The following is a 17,572-nucleotide window of genomic DNA, read 5'->3' as shown; positions in this document are numbered from 1 at the left end:
ATATCTGTTTATGGGAGTGCGGCGTGAATTTGAGGTATCAGCATGGAAAGTAATGTTTAAGTAAAAGCGACACTAGTCGTGTTAATCTATCTATTTCATGAGAATTGCACAATATCTATAGCATCTTGCATATTCTTGCAGCTGGACAAACGTCTTACGGCCTCTCTAAAACTCATCTTGCATTCTAGGTATATCACGTCGACACTCCCACCCTCAGCTTGTTCAGAGCATCTTCATACTTCGCCGGACTATGATCCGTCAACATGCTCGCCCCAAATCGCACCTCTCCAAACCGACCCTCCACATCCTTCACGTACTTGAGCACAATCCTCTGCGCTGGTCTCCCAATATGCTCCTCATCCAAGAGAAGAAAAGCGTCTCTCCTCAACACCCGCTGCGTCTCAAGAGTGAACACCTCGCCAGGCGGGAGGAGCTTCGTGCCCTTCATGCTTGCCCTCATATTATCCAGCGCGGGAAGCATCCATCTCTCTTCGTCACTCACGCCTCCGCTGCTGGCGACTTTGCTGGCGCTGCGATAGGAATACCATCTATCTGAGACATTGTCTTGTAGGGCATTCCAGATGCGCTGGCGGATTTCGGACTTTGTGTTGTTTGCGTCGTTCTTAAACGCCAGGGCAACGCCTTGAAAGTCATGGAGCAGGCCCAAGGATAGATGAGGCACCAAGTCGTTGCCGTGTACGACGGTGGTAATGAGGCCGCGAGTGATTTGGCGCAGAGACGATGACATGACGCCTGGAGGGCCATATGCATACACGTGTATGCGCCGACCGGACGGAGGGCGAATTTTGCTAAGCCTCACATTGATAAGGGCCTCGTTGGGTGGAGGCCTGACTGTGTAGGGCTCAGCGGATGTGACGAAGCCAGGGCCACAAGGATTGGGCTCAGACAGCATGATTCCCAGCAACGAGGTGACGCCAGCTCCCAAAGAGTGCCCACACAATACAAGCCCATAGTCGGGGAATTCGCGTAGAGCTTCTTGGAGTGTAACTAAAACGCGACCGTCGTCACCGTAGAGCAGTCTCCTAGCAGAGGCATGAATGCCCTTGTGAACACGATAACCTCTGCCTCTCCAAACGAGTCTATCGTACTCGCAGGTCAGATCCGCCAGTACGTCCTCGAATCCCAACGTGCCCCTGCAGGCAAGCACAACGGCCTTGGCCGCATGGTCGAGTGAGATGTAATGGACAAGAGGAACGCCAGATCTGGTGGAACCAGTTGCGTCGCTACCACCCTGCGGGTCAACGAAGGAAGCGAGAAGAATATTGTCGGTCTGCGACTCTGTGTGATGGGCAAAATGCCGTACATCGTTATGAATTCCATCCCAAGCGCCGGGACTCGGCGTTTCACTGGATATACCAGTGAGTTTGAGAAAGTGCGAGCCATAACTCGCTGAGGAGAATCGCATGTATCGAGTGATATTAGGGAGCAGATGGCCCTCAGGAAAGGTTCCATCGACGAAACCTTGCGTCTGAAGGGAATGTAGCGCGTCCGAGGTATTGTAGGCGCTCTTTTGATAGTATGAAGACAATACCAATGATGACACTGAGTCGTTGGTGCCGGCGCTATATATGCTGGTAGCATACGACCGATTTCGACGATGACCACCAGGAGGCTTAAGATAGACACTGTAGTGTTCAGTGGGCGACCTTGGCACTGCATCGCTTGGTGGGGATCCCGACCGTAATTCTCTCGCTATATCTCTAAGGGAAGGTTTTGCATGTAGGTCTCTGCCGCCGGTATAGTCCAGTGGGATTGACTCCTTTGTCCATATATGTGAGACGGACGGACCGTTTCCTCTGAGGATATGCTTTAACCCAGCCTTTTTATCAGGCGTCCTTGAAGAGGCCCCTGCTTCGGTCTTCTTCCCAGCATAAGCTTTCTTACTTGTATCTTGAGTCTTATGGGTGCGTTGTTTCTTTTGGTTTTGGGCCGGCAAATCTTCCAAATACATTGGCTCTTTTGAGGGTGTAGACGTTCGAGAAGAAGTTTTAGCGGAGTCGCCATTGTTTTTGCGAGAACTTGATTTGGTTGGTTTTGAGAAATCATGAGGCTGCGATTTATGGTGTTTTCTCTTATCCTTTGGAGGAATTGGCGGCGATTGGAAAGCAAAAGTCGCAGATGGCGACGTAAAAGGTGAAGATGGAGGTGATGGATCCTCGGGAAGAGTAATTGTAGGCGTCTCTGTGAGAGTTTCCTCGCTCCCAGAACTCTGATAATCGCCAATAACTTCGACAGCTTCTACTTGAGGCTCTTCTCCGCCTCGGAAAGACGTCGTTTCCTTCTTATTGCGATTTATCTTGTATACCACCCGGTAGGATGATGCAGGTTGATCTTTTTGGTCTGATGAATGGTATGATAGAGAGCTTCCAGAAGTGAGGAGGGGCTGTGTCTCGACAATTTCAGCGCCTGGCGGGGTTGGTAGAGAAAGGAGATTTGATCCATGAACATCCACGGTGATTGTTTGCACCGAAGATACCGAGTTGGAAATGGATACTGCGGTGCCTGGAGCCACAGAGGCCATTATCTGGCTCTTAAGGCGGGATATAACAGCTTCGTCGTCTTCAACATTATTCATGGAACCGTTGGAAGGAGTCGACGGGACAATATCCTTATCCTGGCTGCTGTAGCCCCCACGGATCTCACTAAACACCTTTTCATCAATGTCAACCCGATCTCCGTTTTCCAAGACAACCACATCCCAGACAATTTCTTCATAGGACTGCCTTCGGCGTTCTTCTTCAGTCGTTTTGCGGCATGCTCGCTGTAGATAGGCCAGCGTGCTGAGCGCAAGCGTCAGATCAATGACACCGACTCGCTCTCCTTGAAGGCCTGTTGTGGGATTCTCGAATTCACGGCGAATAAGAGTGACGATGCTTGCAACTGCTCGAGAGGAATCTGTTGAGCCGAGGAGCTGGTCAAGAGACGATAAAAGGAGTTGTGAGCCTGCAGAAGCAGTAGAGATGGTTGTGCCTGTGAGCCGGAAGCTGACTGAAGTCCAAAAGACAGCCTGAGTGACGGCATAGTGCAGGTTTTCGAGGCTGCGCTCTAGAATCGTCTCTGCTTCCTGAACGGCCAGCTCGGTCTGCGATTGCTCAAGGGTATCTTTGGCAGCTCGGCTCATGACGCCTTCAATCATGCCCCGGGCCAGCCCGAGGCTGCCGAGGGTAGTGAATCTTGCGGCATCGAGGCCGGCGTTGCTCACCACGGATCCAATGCGAATGGCGAGCGACGTTGATCGAGTGGCAAGGCTGACGGCTTGAGCAACAGGTGATGGCAGAAGTGTTGGGCCTTGCATGTGTTGAGGCCCCTGCTTAGAGGCCGTAACAGCCTCTTTCGTCATTGTATTTTTTCAAAGCGATTCGATTCGTTATGCTGATTCAATTAATTGAACAATGCAAATCGCTGAATTATCGACATGTTTAGGTGCCGCCGCGACAAGAATCGTTCATTGTCCGAATTCTGGGAGACTCGACCCGATTATTAGAGTAAACATCAGCAATGCACGGTCATCCCTAACAAAGTCAATATTGATTGCCAACTTGGTGCCCGTCGAGTTTCACATGTGATTCCAGCCATTTTAGGCCCCTGGGACGGCGATATCAGCCACCAATGAGAGGATCCCACGTCCAATTCGACGCCCCATAACAAATTTAGATTGAATTGATGCAGGCCATCACATTCGACAGGGGGCTGCTGTGTCGACACGCCATCGATTTGTGGCGAGTTTTTGGCGAGCTGTTCATGCAAGACATGCTGGCCGAGGCACGATTGGAATGCGGTGGAATGGAGCCTCATGAGGTGATGAAGATGTGGTCCCAGATACGGTTGAAATGCAGAGATAAAAAGTAAGACATCAACAAGAATCTGAATTCCAGGTCGGATCCAACAGACGAGGACAACAGTTCGTGTTGCTGTGCTACGTTGTCGCTGCACGATATCGGTGAGGTGCCATCAAATGGTGACTCAGCTTCAGCCGATACTGCACCCTTTAGGCTCCTCAGCGAACTATCCAGCGCCTGTGCCCGCTGCGGGCGTCCGCTGTGATGCCTTATCACCTCTGAAACTTTCCCCTAAAAGTTCCAACTCAGCGCGCTTCGAGTTTTAGCCGTTGCTGAATAAACTGGCTGTCAGCGGCATCTAGGAAAAAAAAAAGAAAGATCGCCCATAAAATGGGCTACTTGTAGTATATCTATGGGGAACGCGTGTTTAGTTTGACATGTTGTCATCTTGAGGGTAATACTATTATGACATTGCTCCTCTCCTGTTGCTCCTGTTGTGTTCTATGAGTAATCTTGTCCGCTGCGTAGATACATGCATCGTCGTAGGACCTAGTGGCTTCAACATAGTAAATTCTCCCGATTGAATATTGAAATCATGAGTTCGAGCTCCTACAGCGCCGATTCTCTCTTCCGAGTCGATGGCCTCGTTGCCGTCATCACCGGTGGAGGCTCTGGTTTAGGCAGAGTCACAGCCCATGCTCTCGCCGCCAACGGAGCCAAGGCTGTCTACGTTCTTGGACGACGAGAAGATGCCCTGGCGGCAACGAGAGATACGAGTCCCAGCCCAGATGTTATCCGACCTGTCGTCTGCGACGTCACCTCCAAAGACTCTCTGAAAACGGCTGCTGACCGAGTTCACAAAGAGCTGGGCTTCTGCGATGTCGTCTTTGCCAACAGCGGAGCCATCACGGCTGACAACTCGAGCCTCATAAGCAATATCAACAATCTCAGTCTCAAGGACATCCAGGAGACGCTTTGGGCGCACGACATGGAAGAATTCACGCAGTCTTTTCGCGTCAACGTCACCGCGGCCTACTACACCGTCCTTGCGTTTCTGGGTCTCCTTGACGAGGGAAACAAGAGGGCAATCGTTCCGCAAAAGTCCCAAGTGATCATTACGGGATCTGTAGCATCCTATGCACGCCTACCCAAGGCGGGATTTGCCTACGGCACCAGCAAGGCAGCAGCAGTGCAGTTGGCCAAGCAGCTCGCGACCCTGCTGGCGCCGCACAAGATCAGAGTCAACTCCATCGTGCCAGGGCTGTATCCAAGCGAGATGACGGAGCGCGATATCAAAGCTTCGCCCGTGGAAGTTCGAGCAGAAGGGAGTTTCCCCGGGTCTTTTGTGCCGCTGGCACGGTTTGGCACAGAAGAGGAGTTTGCGGGAGCAATGCTGTTTCTGACAAGCAAGGCGGGAGGATACGTGGACGGGAGCGTGCTGCTGGCAGACGGAGGTCGGTTGAGCATCTCGCCTTCTACGTATTGATTGTGAAAGGATATGTATGCCTGTATGTTATGTCTTTCTAGCGCAGTATATAGATTTTGTGCTGTATCTAATAGACGTTAGCATTTGCCTTGAGAAACACGGTTGACCTCCATTGCAGCTTCATCACAACAAGCAAACAAAAATCTTGTCGCGGACAACAAAGCTCGAGCTCAGCCAAAAACAGTGAGAAATTAAGAACATGAATCACTGCTACAACTACGTCACCAATGGGAATCTCTTCCCCACCGCCAGGGCAAGCCCCGACAAAGCAGTGAAAAGAATGTTCGCGTCGCCTGGAGGCAGTGTAATACCAGGGACACTGTGGGCAGAATCATGCGCAAGCACAGAGGAAACCGCCCCAAGATCAAAAATAAGAATAATCACGATTGGTCTCCTTAGAGACCTTTCAGAGATTAAACTGAAAAGAACAGATACTACACTTGATCTAAGCCAAAAGGCAAAGAGAGCTAAAGAAGAAAAGAAAAGAAAAAAGCTTCGCTTTTCGGCGGGCAGGCGAGAAATATATAGGCAGGCGAGGGCGGTGAGTGGTGGGGCCAGGCAGAATTCAGCTTCGGAAGACGGCGAAGCTAGAGCTCCGGGATGAAGCACCGCGTTTTGCATGGACGCGGTTGGATTTGCGAGCAGCAGCGAATACTAAATGGAATTGTCGCGCTGAGCGAAGAAATAGTGTTTCTTCTTTCTTAATTTCGCTGGAAATTGACTTGATCATCAAGTAAAGATGAGATGCGCTGAATATTGTGAGATTTTATGACACACAAATCTTCCAAAGCTAGGAGCTGGGAGATAGTTATAGAGGGGTTTTGAAATATCATATCGTTTTATACTCCGAAAGCCAGCAAACGTTCTGTATTATTTGGCGACGAAAGAATTTCTTCCACGTAATATCCAGAGTTCATCTCAAATATATGGCACAGCCTGGCGTCGATTGCCGGCTCTCTTGCACCGTAACGGGTCTTCTAATTGCTTATCTAATCGCAGTTATGCACCTATGCACCTGCAACTATGGACAGTCACAAACCTGGGACAAAAACTCAACTGTGCAACAACAGGAAGAAGTGGCTCGAACATGTGAAACAATCGATGCCATTTTCTTTATTTAATCTTCAGCGGGAGGTTTCCATACACAAGATGCGAGGATGCGAGGCTCCATGTCGAGATTACTCATTTATCCACCCGAATAACATCGTTTAATGGCGTGCATGCGGGGATGGTTGCTGTGATTATGCACAACCACATCATTCGCGCCGTTTAATCCCCGCACTTGGCCATGGATGTATGGAATCCGGTCCTTATGACGCTCTTCTTCGCTTCTGTATCGGTTCGCATCACAGTTTGACAGGATCAATAAACTCTCCCCACTGGTTGCATTATAGCCCGAGGCTGTGTTATCATGGCATCGACTAAGTCGTTCTCGGTCTCTGGAAAAACTGCCATCGTAACTGGCGCCGGCTCAGGTCTGTATTCCCGGACATGGTCAAGCTTGAGCCTCATACTTAGATGATTTCCCACAGGTATAAACCTCGCATTTGCGGAACTTCTTCTCTCCCGCAACTGCAATGTCGTATTTGCAGATTTGGAGCTGCGGTCAGAAGCAAAAGGTGTCATCTCGAAATATCAGAGCGAGGGCAAGAGCCAGGCTTCCTTTATCAAAACGGATGTAACGTCATGGACCGACCTTGCCAACATGTTTAGCTTTGCCCTTGAAAAGTATGGAGACATCGACATTGTTTGCCCCGGCGCAGGAGTATACGAGCCTCACTGGTCAAACTTCTGGCATCCGCCTGGCTCTAGCGAAAGTCGAGATGCGGTCGGTAAGGGTCACTATGCAACGTTAGATATCAATCTGACGCATCCTATTCGCGTAACGCAAATGGCGATATCTCACTGGCTATACCCTCGACCGCCGACTGAAGGCTCCAAGTTGACCGCAGCACCGCCCAAGGCGTCTCCCAGTAATCCCAAGAGAGTCATCCACATTTCTTCAGTTGCGGCCCAGATACCTGTCTGGAGAGCTCCGTTGTACGCTGCATCCAAGTTTGGTCTTTCGGGCTTCGTTCGCAGCGTCGCGCGGCTGGAGCCTCTATTTGGCGTGCGTGTCAACGCCGTCGCGCCTGGAGTCGTTCAGACCCCTCTCTGGACCGAGCATCCAGAAAAGCTGATAAATATCGATCTGTCCAAAGATGCATGGGTTACGCCGCAGGAAGTGGCGCAAGCAATGCTCAGATGTATCGAGGACGATGAGTATATCGGAGGGACAGTCTTGGAGGTTGGCGCTGGCAACACTAGAAAAGTCAATACTTACAACGACCCAGGGCCAGACCGAGATCCCAGAAAGGGACTCATCACAAGCAACAATGAATTTGGAGATGGAGATGTGCTTGATTGGCTTCAGGACGAAAGCATCTGGGGATCTCATCTATAGGTCATTTGAACCATCGCGTACGCATGCTATGTGCTGATTACACATGCTCATTTCTGTATGCATTCTTGAATGACGCTGGCTCAGCCTTGTGGAGGCGTGAGCAGTCAAGACACATGGCCAAATAATCTTGGCGGAGACACAATCTAAAGTATACAAGCATCATTAAGTATGTATCACAGGTTCCCCCTGCTAGCAGCACAAAGTGAGAGCTTGCTCTGTTTTAGCATCACCGTCCCCACCCAACAAGAATGTGTGCATGATTCCAAACCCCATCAACAGCAAGCGCTTACAGCTGAACTATGCCCCACGGGCCTGCATATTTTACCCGCGATCAACAGAAGCCAGGCCTACGCCCTATCGCGTGCGATTCCATGGTTACTGCCTCCCTGCCCTGGTTCGTGGATTTTGTGTGCTTATTTTGGCGCCATGCAGCGGGCTAATTATTGGGGGCTAATACCATGGGCAGATGTGGCGCATACTATGTAGTACGGCGCGCGAACAAGATGACTTGGAATCAGGAGCTGGAATATTTGGCATGATTGTGATTTCGAGAATTGGGTATCCCTACGATTCGTGCCAAGGGAAGAGCGGCCGTCTGGGACAGGAGGACACGCATAAATAGGGGAAGCCCATCCCCCTTCGGAAGGAGAAAACTAATCTCATTGTGCTTCTCATTAACTCGGCCTCGCAAACCTATTCATAACTCATAATTGCTTTTACTTTAAAGGGAGTTTCCCAATCTCTTTACTCCAATTTCCGTTTAAAACCTTACCACAATGGCTTCTCTTATCCGCAAGCTCTTCCGCCGCAAGAAGCCAGCCCCGCTGGTCTGCTCCGTGGCTCTAGATGACGAGGGAAACCCTGTTGGTGACCACCCCGAACATGTTCACACGGATGCCTGCTTCGTCAACTTTGAGCCTCTTGCAGTTGCGGAGTTGTTCCAGTCGCAGTCTTGCCAGTCGTGCCCTCCAGCCCTACCCGGTATTTATGCCGGTACCGCAGACCCCAACGTGCTTCTCTTGACCTATCCCGTCACCATCTTTGACCACACAGGCTGGAAGGACACCTTCTCCAGCCTCTCCAATGATGCACGCCAACGAGCCTATGCCAAGAGATGGGCTCGAAACAACCTATTCACCCCTCAGGTGGTCGTCAACGGTATTGTTGATGGCAGCGGCAGACAGAAGGAAGAGATCCAGGCCCTTATCCAACAGGGCCGAGATGCCACCAAGGCCCGTGACTTCCATGTCTACCTGGACGCAAACGATACCGAAGTCCGGATCGATACGGACAAGCAAGAAGCTCCCCTGCACGAGGTGTCGTACATTGTCTACACGCAAAAGGACCAGACCATCAAGCCTGCCAAGGGCGTCAACAAGGGCAAGAAGATCCCCCACCGCAACGTGGTGGAATCGGTCACCAAGATTGGCGACTGGGTCGGCGGAAACGCAACTTGGTATCTGCCCGCACCGAGAAGTACGCTGGGCCCGGATCAGGGCGCGGCGGTTATCCTCACAGAGGGAGGTCTTGGAGGACCGATTATTGCGGCGGCCAAGGTTTAAATGTAAATGTGCAGATGCAACGGGTATAGTGATTGGAAGAAGAGGTTGGAGCAGAGAGAAATTTATGTGTTATGTAGCTGAGATACCACAAAGAGACGTAACCCTCTTATTTGTATTTTTTGGTCTACCTTTTTTGTATTATGTCACTTTGCTTTGAAATGTTAGCCCTTGTAATGTTCCGAGAAGTGTTCTTAGCTTCTCCTTCTTCTTTGAACTTCAAAACTCCTTGAACGAATTAACTTTGCTCACCGTATGCCGGGTAACGTCCAGATCTGCAGCACGATTGTGCATGCGCCGACGATGGCGCAAAGATGATAGGGAAGAAAGGTCTTTATCAGCCATGCTTCCTCGAGCAGCTGACTTCAATATGTGATACTGAACTGCGGTTATAACCTTAAGACACGAGATGACTTTTATAGAGGCTTAGCATTTATTGAAAACTTTCCTCTACGGCTATTCTCACAATTCATGGTTACGAGACTGTAACTGGAATAATTGCATAACGCCAAAGATGGAGATTGCCAAACAGCGATGGCGGAGAGCCTATTGCTGTTACTAACAACTTAGTAATGTGCCACGGAAAAATTATCATGATTGTAACAACGGAGCAGTCCGTATGGCTTGTGCAACAACACTAACTGATAGATATGCCCCATTAGCCATGATTGATACTTGACGCCTTGTTGTCACAATAAACAAGGAACCAGAAAGAGGGGCTCTGGCTATGTGGCACCTCGCTAGGACAAGTGCTTATTCTTCGCGCGATATTGCCTTACTCAAACATTTGTAACCGGCTATGGGCCCAAGATATCTCCACGTATCAGGACAGCAGAGTTTTGCTGGAATGATCGATAGCCACAGTCTATAATATGCTGCTGAGGAGCTGCACCAATCTCGGATCCGACAGAGTGGCTCGTACTAATTAGTGTCCTGTATCTGGCATAAATTAGCCGCCAGCGGCCCCAAGGTTTCTCCCGTCTGCACATGCTTTATACTTTGTAGTTCTCAGACATGATGGATGCCTCCTTGGTGTGGCACTAATAGGCGAGTTTAGCGAGAATTGCGGTCGCTAGCGAGGGCGAAAAACAAGGGCCCGCAAAACGCCCGTTTCATTGTTGTTCTCTTTGCAGGTCGTGATGACTTCACGCGTACTCAGTCTATCCACATGGATGAAGCTACTGGATAGTAATACTATTTTGATCTACTTATATTGCTACTCTATGTAGCTATTGCTGCCATTTCCTGTTCCAGTGAATAGGGCGAGCAAATGCTTCATCAATCTAGCTTACTGGACGTTGTATACTTGGGCAGAGTGTGCGCATATTTCTCACGCCTAGCTCTCTGACGTTCAGGGGGGGAGATCCACACGCTCACTTCACTCTCATTGTAGAAATGGCAGTGGCGTATCAAACTTCCGCACTTGTATTAGAGGCCGAAGCCAAAGCAGGCTCACTCTAACTATATGCCCGCATGTGTCGGTAGTGCTCTTATATTTCCCTTGAAGTTGCGATAGAGGAAGAGTAAAAATAACTGAGGATGACTTACTCAAAGGCATATGTCAAGACAGCCCATGACCAGGCTGGAGTTTTCTAAAAGTAGCAGCGATGAAAAGTAGAGGTAGCAGACAAGACCACCGAGCTTGGCCTCCACGATAGGCTTAGCCCCGCTGCTTATCTTCAATTCAATCAATCACTGAGAGCTAAAAAAGGCTTCTGCTAAAACATGTGCTTCCACTCTCAAACTTGAGCTTCCGTCGCGGAATACCTTCCAACCATTGTCAAGTCAATCAATCCCAGCGCAATGGAGCAGTTCCTTCTCTCGGCCCAGCACTCTGGGGCCATCAGCCACGCCCACACTTTTCTGTTCCCGCAATCGGCCGCAGAGCTGGCGCGAGAGGTTCGCATCACTGTCGCCATCGTTGCCGTTGCCTGGGTTGCAGTCACGGCTATAAAGCACATTGGCTGGAGGAGCCAAGGGGCAAGATGATGGATTAAGCTGACTTTGGGAGCTTTTGCTGGTAAATGTGAGATGTGAGATGTGATGTCACTATGTTGCGAGTCGAAGGCTAATCGAAGCTGTGCCCTAGAAAAAGATATATATGTACATATGATACCCAGGATATAATTGGAGAAGTAGATTTATTGGATTGCAATACACACTTTGGCCATTTACGAGATGGACTACGTACCAAAGGATTTGTTTATTTCCACCGATCTACAAGGCACGGCGCTCTGAAGCATACATACGATATTAAGGTCAAGCATCATCCTTACGTCGAGCAGGTGGGACTTTATATCTACTGCCGCCCACCGAAGATGGGCTTGAAGCCCTTTTTTTTCCTGTTTGACAGTTTGGGAAAGCCAGTATCCATATGATGAAGAAATCAAGAAGCAAACATCTCCATGTCTTGTCGCAGGACAATGTATAAGGGCTGTGCTGCGGATTGGGATCAAACTCAATAAGCCTGTTGCCGATGTCTCTGGAGGCAATGGATGGCGCATTGGCTGTATCTGTCTGTCATTCTTGCCATTCTAGAACAAAAATATTCGCGAACTCTGCGGGTGCAACATTTTCACACCTCGTTAGCCAGTGACGAGCGGCTGTCCCAGAGTTACTGGTTCAAGCCTAAACTATCTCTGCGGTGATATCAAGCACATTCTCGCAATGCATTTGCCCCATGAATCTTTACCTGCATTTTACTACAAGGTCGATGACGTCCTACGTGTTAGAATCAATAGCTTGCATAGAATATGATGCGTTATACGTGGCCCTGTACAGCCTAATTCTTCGTCAATGCCATGTGCATTTAATTCGGGTGCATCGTTCCGAATAACTTCATTTGTTCGTATGCCATATATTAGGAGATTGCTCTCAACACGAGTAGTAAAGAAAAAAAAAAAATCTTTTAGCGGGATAATTATCCCTTCGGTTGATCTGCGCGAAGAGTTCATAGAATTGTTGGATGGGCAATGGGGATGGCGCTTTGGTGGTGTGGGCGTGGTGTGGATGAAAACACCAAAAATTCGGCGATGCACGCGTGCGACGATGCAGGCGACAGGTGCAATAGGAAAATGTCAGATAAAACACCAAGAAATGTGATCAAACGGACAGATTTGGGCTTCATCGGGTTGTTGCAGCTGGAGAGAGTGGCAGCACTTGGGTGGTTGTAAACACCAAAAATGCAGCTGGCGGGTCAAGATACGGTGGCAGCTGGTACTGTAAAATCGACCGTCGTAGCCAGAATGGTAGAAGAAAACACCAGGAATGAGTTATCGAGATGAATTTGGTGATGTATGAGAGTTGAAAAAAATTAATCATGCTGTGAAAAGAGCTGGATGAAAACACCAAGCTTGAACTGACGAGATCCAATTTCATGATGATGAGGATCTGAAGGCTGGCTGAAATGACGAAATCGATGGCTGAAAACACCAAGAAGAGGGTGATTGAGATCACAATTGGTGATGGTTGAGAGTCAAAAAGGATCAAGATGAAGACAAACTTGCTGGATGAAAACACCAAAATCGCATCATCAGGGCTCAAGTTGGTGATGATTCGGACAAAATATTTTCTAAAAAGACGAAACTTGCGGCAAGAAAACACCAAAAGACTTGGGTCAAGATATCTCCGCCAGGGTTACAGCGTCCAAATGATCCATAATCCAGATCAAAAGAGCCATGATCAAGCAAAATAACCCTGATGAGGAAGCCAAAATGGAATCGAAAAAGCCAATCCACCAGGGTTACGGCGCCTGTTCATGGCACTTTTGATCTCAAATCTGCCGGCACCCCAGGGTTACAACACCGAAATCTCAATCAAAACTCTGCAAAACCCTGAAGTTGGTGATAATTCATCACCAGTTAACCCAGAATTGACAGCAGAATGCTCCGATTTGACCCTGACGAGACTGCAATTTCTCAGGATCTGGCTCCGAAATCGCTCGATTTTGGGGGTTGCAACCCAGTAAAAGCATTGAGCGCTGCGATATAAGAAATCGATTCCCCGATATTAGGAAGCCTTATAGCGTATAGCTGCATAAAATTCCCGCTATAACAATTTCGATCCTCGCTTGAAGAATCTCGAATTTGCGATTTTGGATTTCAAGCTGGGGGTTGTAAGAAGAGAAAATGCCGTCACACTCTCTACCGCAGAGAAGGTGGAGATATTCATATGAATTGATCTTCCAAGGGCTCTACTGATGATGATTTAATACAGATGAATACAACTATTGTCTTTTATTCACTGGCCTACACAATAGATTAGGCGGTCTCAGATGTGGTGAACTCAGCGATGCATCAGCTGTCAAGGAACTCGAACTCATCTCACCCACTCTTCAGATCTGCCCCCATTTTCAGCCGACACGCTGTATAGGTGCATATATATATCTAGATTTGTAAATTCACGCTTATTTTTTATTGATTTATCTATTTTTATGTGCTACTTTAAACAAGAGGATGTATGCGACAGAAACACAATTACCTTTGATCCCAGTCATCATTGATCGAGCCAACTTTGGTTCACCAAGTTATTACATTACATGGATGCTTCAGTATGGCCTTGCATGGCGGCCAGCTTTTGGGCCGCGACAGCATGGATAGATTTCATTCTCAACAAATCATAAGCTGGCCGCTTTTTGCTTAAAGCGCGCCTGGTCATTGCGCAGAATGGCTGTTCACCAATCTACCAAGGAGTGACAGTTCGGCTGCTCCGACGAGTATATCGCCTTGAAAAATATCACTGGCATCACCCCTTGCTTCACCAGGTATCACTGGCCAATTAACTCCCGGCCGCAGCCTTACATCACATGTCATGTGTAACGGATGAGTACATGTATACTGAAGAAGTACAGAACCAACCACCAATCAGCAATGTCTCTTCACGGTCGCGTATGGTCCGACCCAACAACAGAGCAGAAGCGGGGTTTAACGGCGAGATTTCAACCTCATAACCACTGTCCATGTATGGGCTGAAGCTCTCTAGTCATGCCAAGCATGGACACTAAGCCAGAGTATCAACATTACATTCCTCAGTTCCTACTGAGAAACTTCGCTCACCAATATGCGCCGCCCGGCAAGTCCAAAGCCGGGAAATCTGGGAAGCGTAACCGTAAGAAGAAGATGTATCCCGGTGACCCGGTGGTGAACAGCCTTTCCTTGACTGATCCATTTTCCCTTGAGGAATGCTTGGTGAAGCGCGTTTGTGGCTTGGAAAATATGTACGAGAATCCGGAAAAACCAGTGAATGTCCGACCCCGTCTTGAGAAGCAGTTTGGCGAGTTTGAGGGCAGGGCGAGTCGCATCTATCGCCAAATCATCAATGCGTACAAAAATGGGAATCAACACGTATGGCTTGGGAGAGTCGAGAAAGATGTATTGCGCAAATTTATGGCCTTGCTCACATTTCGTGGGAACCAATACTACCAAAGGTACAACGTGGATAGTATGCAGGAATATCATGAAGACGACAAAGAGATATTGCAGGCTTACATGTCAAAGCACGGTTTCACGAAACCAGTTGACGTCTGGCTCCAGGGTCTGGAGAAGATCATCGATTTGGACATGGATTTGAACATTGCCGCAGAAGATGATGAGGAAGATGGAGAGGATTGGGAACAGCGCATCAGAGAGAGAATCTACTCTCCCATTGCCGAAATGTTCATCGAACATATGTCTGCCATGTACATGGCCATATGTACACCAGCGAGCGACGACGAAGAATTTATTCTAACAGAAAATTGCTACAACGTAACTGAAGGGCAAACCACTGCTTATTACGATAGTCTTACAGGCAAACACGTCACCTTGTCTCCTCGCTTTCACATGTTTGCACCAATTTCTCCTAGGCTCATAATAGTCTTGCGGTCCAACCATCTCCCTGATCCACTCGAGGATGCGGATCCGATAAGTAAGTGTTGGCGGCAATTCAACAGGCTGCTGTTCTTTGGCTCTCAGTATGGCAGGGGTCCCAAGTCTATTCTGGAAGATCTGCCTATTCGCAAGGCGATGAACAACTACATGGATGTGGTCAACGGGATGCTTGCGCCAAGACATGGATGGAACCAGCAATTAGGTATGAGTGACAGGTTCCGCTTCACAATCTTTCAAATACCTACTCGCCATGTTCAAACGATCAACGGTCTTCTGATTGATCACGCTTTTCACGGCTCGAGGATTATTTTCGATCGGAAAGATGTCTTCTTAGATTTGATGGAATGGTATCTAACGGAACCGTGCGAGGTGGGGAAAAATATATTGGGAGAGCACGCAGCCAAACAGTCAAAGTACATCGACGGCTTGACTGATTTTATGTCCCGTGAAGGAAGGCAATGTGATACTAAGCAGACCATTTGGCCAAGTGAAGATCGAGACTTGAACCAATTACGGATACAGAAAATTGCTGAAGCACGGTTTATGGAAGAGGTAGGGAGAAGAAAAGGGGAGGCAAGCTTTGACGTGATCAAGATTCATGAGAGACTAGGTATTACACTTTCTTATCCATAACTTCGTTGCAGATGCTAATCTTATGCGGTAGGTGGGACGGCTGAGGATCTAGCAAAAGTCGATTCCATGTTCCAAACCTGGATCATTTGTGTGGACATGGAGTGGAGTTCTCCGACATACGAATCGAGTCGCCCCAACAAGCTTGCTTCTCTGTTGGAGGAGTATCAAGGCGGCCCATGCTGTAGATTTTGGCTGTTCTTGAGGCACATGAGGCTGTCTCAAATCATTGGCAACAGGAAACTCGAGTTGGGTCAGGTCTTCTCTTTGCTTGATAAAGAATCGTGCTGGGAATCGGAGGACATTCTTACATTTGGTTAGTTCAGTTCTGCCATCCCTAGCATGCAAGGTTCGTACAACTGATATAATATTCCCAGCATATCCACTAATACAAGGGCGGGAGCTCAATGTGGCAATGTACAAGTCTTTTAATGAGAGCATGGCCCGAACCAGAGGACCTGGGTGTCGCCTGGAATCACTGGGATATTTCTCGCTATTTGGTAACGACAATTGGAGACATTTCAGTCCCTCTTATCGCCCAAACCAGGCATGTCGAAATGATGGAGCTAAAGAAGGACCTGCTATTAAGGAAGTAGTGGCTATCAAGAAGATAGTCCGTCCCTCATTATTTGGCAGCGTGAACCGGAAAGCGTTAACGCAATCTCTCCATCGGAATCAGCAGCGCAGCTGTAAGGAGATAAGAAAGATATTTGAGACTAAAAATACAGCTTATCTCTCGCCATTTGATACCAAGAGCGGGAGAATGCCAACTGACCCGATCCAAGAGACTAAGCCATACGATATTGACAGGACGAAGGATGAGTCTGGCATAAGGGAGACAATATATCCATCGCAATTTAATGACGAGGATCGGAAACTACCAAAAAGTTTCAACGACAGGGGCTCGGAACCACCACCAAATTTGGAGGACCCGAGGTTGGAGCATCAGAGGCAACTTGAGGAGTCCATAATGACAAAGGTATTCGGTCCGCTCTTCTTGTTAGTATGGGCTAGTTTCGGTGTGGCAATGCTTTTTTTCTTGTGGATTTTTTGCTATTTTCTAACGCACCTTCTTTATCTCCTCTCGTGGCTGCTAAGCGGTCTAGCATGGCTCTTGAATGGACTGGCAGGGTTTTTGGAAATTCTTTGGCCTGCTTTTTACCTTACGGCGAAATATTTCTTTGCTATATTGGCAGTGGGGTTTTTTATTTATGTTAAATATCTTAAATATAATAGATTAATTTAGTCTTTTAGGGATTTAAAGTATTTAACATATATTAATGTCTTTTCGCTAATAGAAATTTATCTATTAGGTATATATACGAGATGCATAAGGTAATTAATATTCTGTTTTACTTAGAAAACCAAGTACATATATATATATATATACCATGCACCACACCTAAAGTCTTGTCAAAATCATCGAGTCAAATGTGTCACTCACCGCCACCGGATGAACCAGCTCTCTTCCCCGTCGCCACGCTTTATAAACCTACAGGGCTTCTACCACACAAAACACTATGCCCCCTTTTGGTGTTACACAATATTGATTCATGCAATGCACAGGAACAAAATCCGATTGGAGAGAACTCTCGGGAATATCGGCCCGTAATTCCGGACGAAGAAAGTGATATTCCAGCAAGGATTCCAAGTAATAGTTATAGCTTTGCATAAAAATAGAAGCTATATACATAATGTATACAAACTCTCTTTACTACAGTAAAATAAAAGAAGTATTTATGGGGAAGACCGGATTAGACGTTACAGATGCGAGCAAACACCATTGC

At 48.0% G+C, this 17,572-nt stretch overlaps 6 protein-coding genes across 6 annotated transcripts; 5 read left to right on the top strand and 1 right to left on the bottom strand.

Moving 5' to 3' along the window:
* Positions 1 to 22: 22 nt before the first annotated feature.
* On the bottom strand, positions 23 to 3,551 carry TrAFT101_000427 (uncharacterized protein). The gene has a single exon (XM_024907413.2). The coding sequence runs from the start codon at positions 3,359 to 3,361 to the stop codon at positions 194 to 196; it is 3,168 nt and encodes a 1,055-aa protein (XP_024764630.2). The 5' UTR covers positions 3,362 to 3,551; the 3' UTR covers positions 23 to 193.
* A 360-nt stretch (positions 3,552 to 3,911) lies between these two features.
* Positions 3,912 to 5,381, top strand: TrAFT101_000426 (uncharacterized protein). Its single transcript, XM_024907412.2, has one exon. It carries the CDS (start codon positions 4,396 to 4,398, stop codon positions 5,284 to 5,286), a length of 891 nt encoding a protein of 296 aa, XP_024764629.1. The 5' UTR covers positions 3,912 to 4,395; the 3' UTR covers positions 5,287 to 5,381.
* Positions 5,382 to 6,697: 1,316 nt separating this feature from the next.
* Positions 6,698 to 7,729, top strand: TrAFT101_000425 (uncharacterized protein; the record flags this gene model as incomplete). The annotated part of the gene is made up of 2 exons (XM_024903250.2): positions 6,698 to 6,761; positions 6,819 to 7,729. The coding sequence occupies 2 exons, from the start codon at positions 6,698 to 6,700 to the stop codon at positions 7,727 to 7,729; spliced, it is 975 nt and encodes a 324-aa protein (XP_024764628.2).
* Positions 7,730 to 8,505: 776 nt separating this feature from the next.
* TrAFT101_000424 (uncharacterized protein) lies at positions 8,506 to 9,291 on the top strand (the record flags this gene model as incomplete). The annotated part of the gene is made up of 1 exon (XM_024899260.2): positions 8,506 to 9,291. The coding sequence occupies one exon, from the start codon at positions 8,506 to 8,508 to the stop codon at positions 9,289 to 9,291; it is 786 nt and encodes a 261-aa protein (XP_024764626.2).
* Positions 9,292 to 11,033: 1,742 nt separating this feature from the next.
* On the top strand, positions 11,034 to 12,059 carry TrAFT101_000423 (uncharacterized protein). The gene is made up of 2 exons (XM_066126026.1): positions 11,034 to 11,321; positions 11,378 to 12,059. The coding sequence occupies exon 1, from the start codon at positions 11,092 to 11,094 to the stop codon at positions 11,275 to 11,277; it is 186 nt and encodes a 61-aa protein (XP_065982123.1). The 5' UTR covers positions 11,034 to 11,091; the 3' UTR covers positions 11,278 to 11,321; positions 11,378 to 12,059.
* Positions 12,060 to 14,158: 2,099 nt separating this feature from the next.
* Positions 14,159 to 17,111, top strand: TrAFT101_000422 (uncharacterized protein). Its single transcript, XM_024904358.2, has 3 exons — positions 14,159 to 15,765; positions 15,820 to 16,101; positions 16,163 to 17,111. The coding sequence occupies exons 1-3, from the start codon at positions 14,271 to 14,273 to the stop codon at positions 17,029 to 17,031; spliced, it is 2,646 nt and encodes an 881-aa protein (XP_024764624.2). The 5' UTR covers positions 14,159 to 14,270; the 3' UTR covers positions 17,032 to 17,111.
* The last annotated feature ends 461 nt before the right edge of the window (positions 17,112 to 17,572 follow it).

The sequence above is a fragment of the Trichoderma asperellum genome, chromosome 1 (assembly GCF_020647865.1).
Source record: "Trichoderma asperellum chromosome 1, complete sequence".
NCBI lineage: Eukaryota > Fungi > Ascomycota > Sordariomycetes > Hypocreales > Hypocreaceae > Trichoderma > Trichoderma asperellum.
This window is presented reverse-complemented; position numbering and strand designations above follow the sequence as displayed.

Coding starts and splice junctions, on each gene's coding strand:
- TrAFT101_000422 (XM_024904358.2), top strand. CDS start 14,271: ATGCCAAGCATGGACACTAAGCCAGAGTATCAACATTACATTCCTCAG. Junction 15,766..15,819: donor CAAGATTCATGAGAGACTAG/GTATTACACTTT, acceptor CTTATGCGGTAG/GTGGGACGGCTGAGGATCTA. Junction 16,102..16,162: donor GGAGGACATTCTTACATTTG/GTTAGTTCAGTT, acceptor TAATATTCCCAG/CATATCCACTAATACAAGGG.
- TrAFT101_000426 (XM_024907412.2), top strand. CDS start 4,396: ATGAGTTCGAGCTCCTACAGCGCCGATTCTCTCTTCCGAGTCGATGGC.
- TrAFT101_000427 (XM_024907413.2), bottom strand. CDS start 3,361: ATGACGAAAGAGGCTGTTACGGCCTCTAAGCAGGGGCCTCAACACATG.
- TrAFT101_000423 (XM_066126026.1), top strand. CDS start 11,092: ATGGAGCAGTTCCTTCTCTCGGCCCAGCACTCTGGGGCCATCAGCCAC.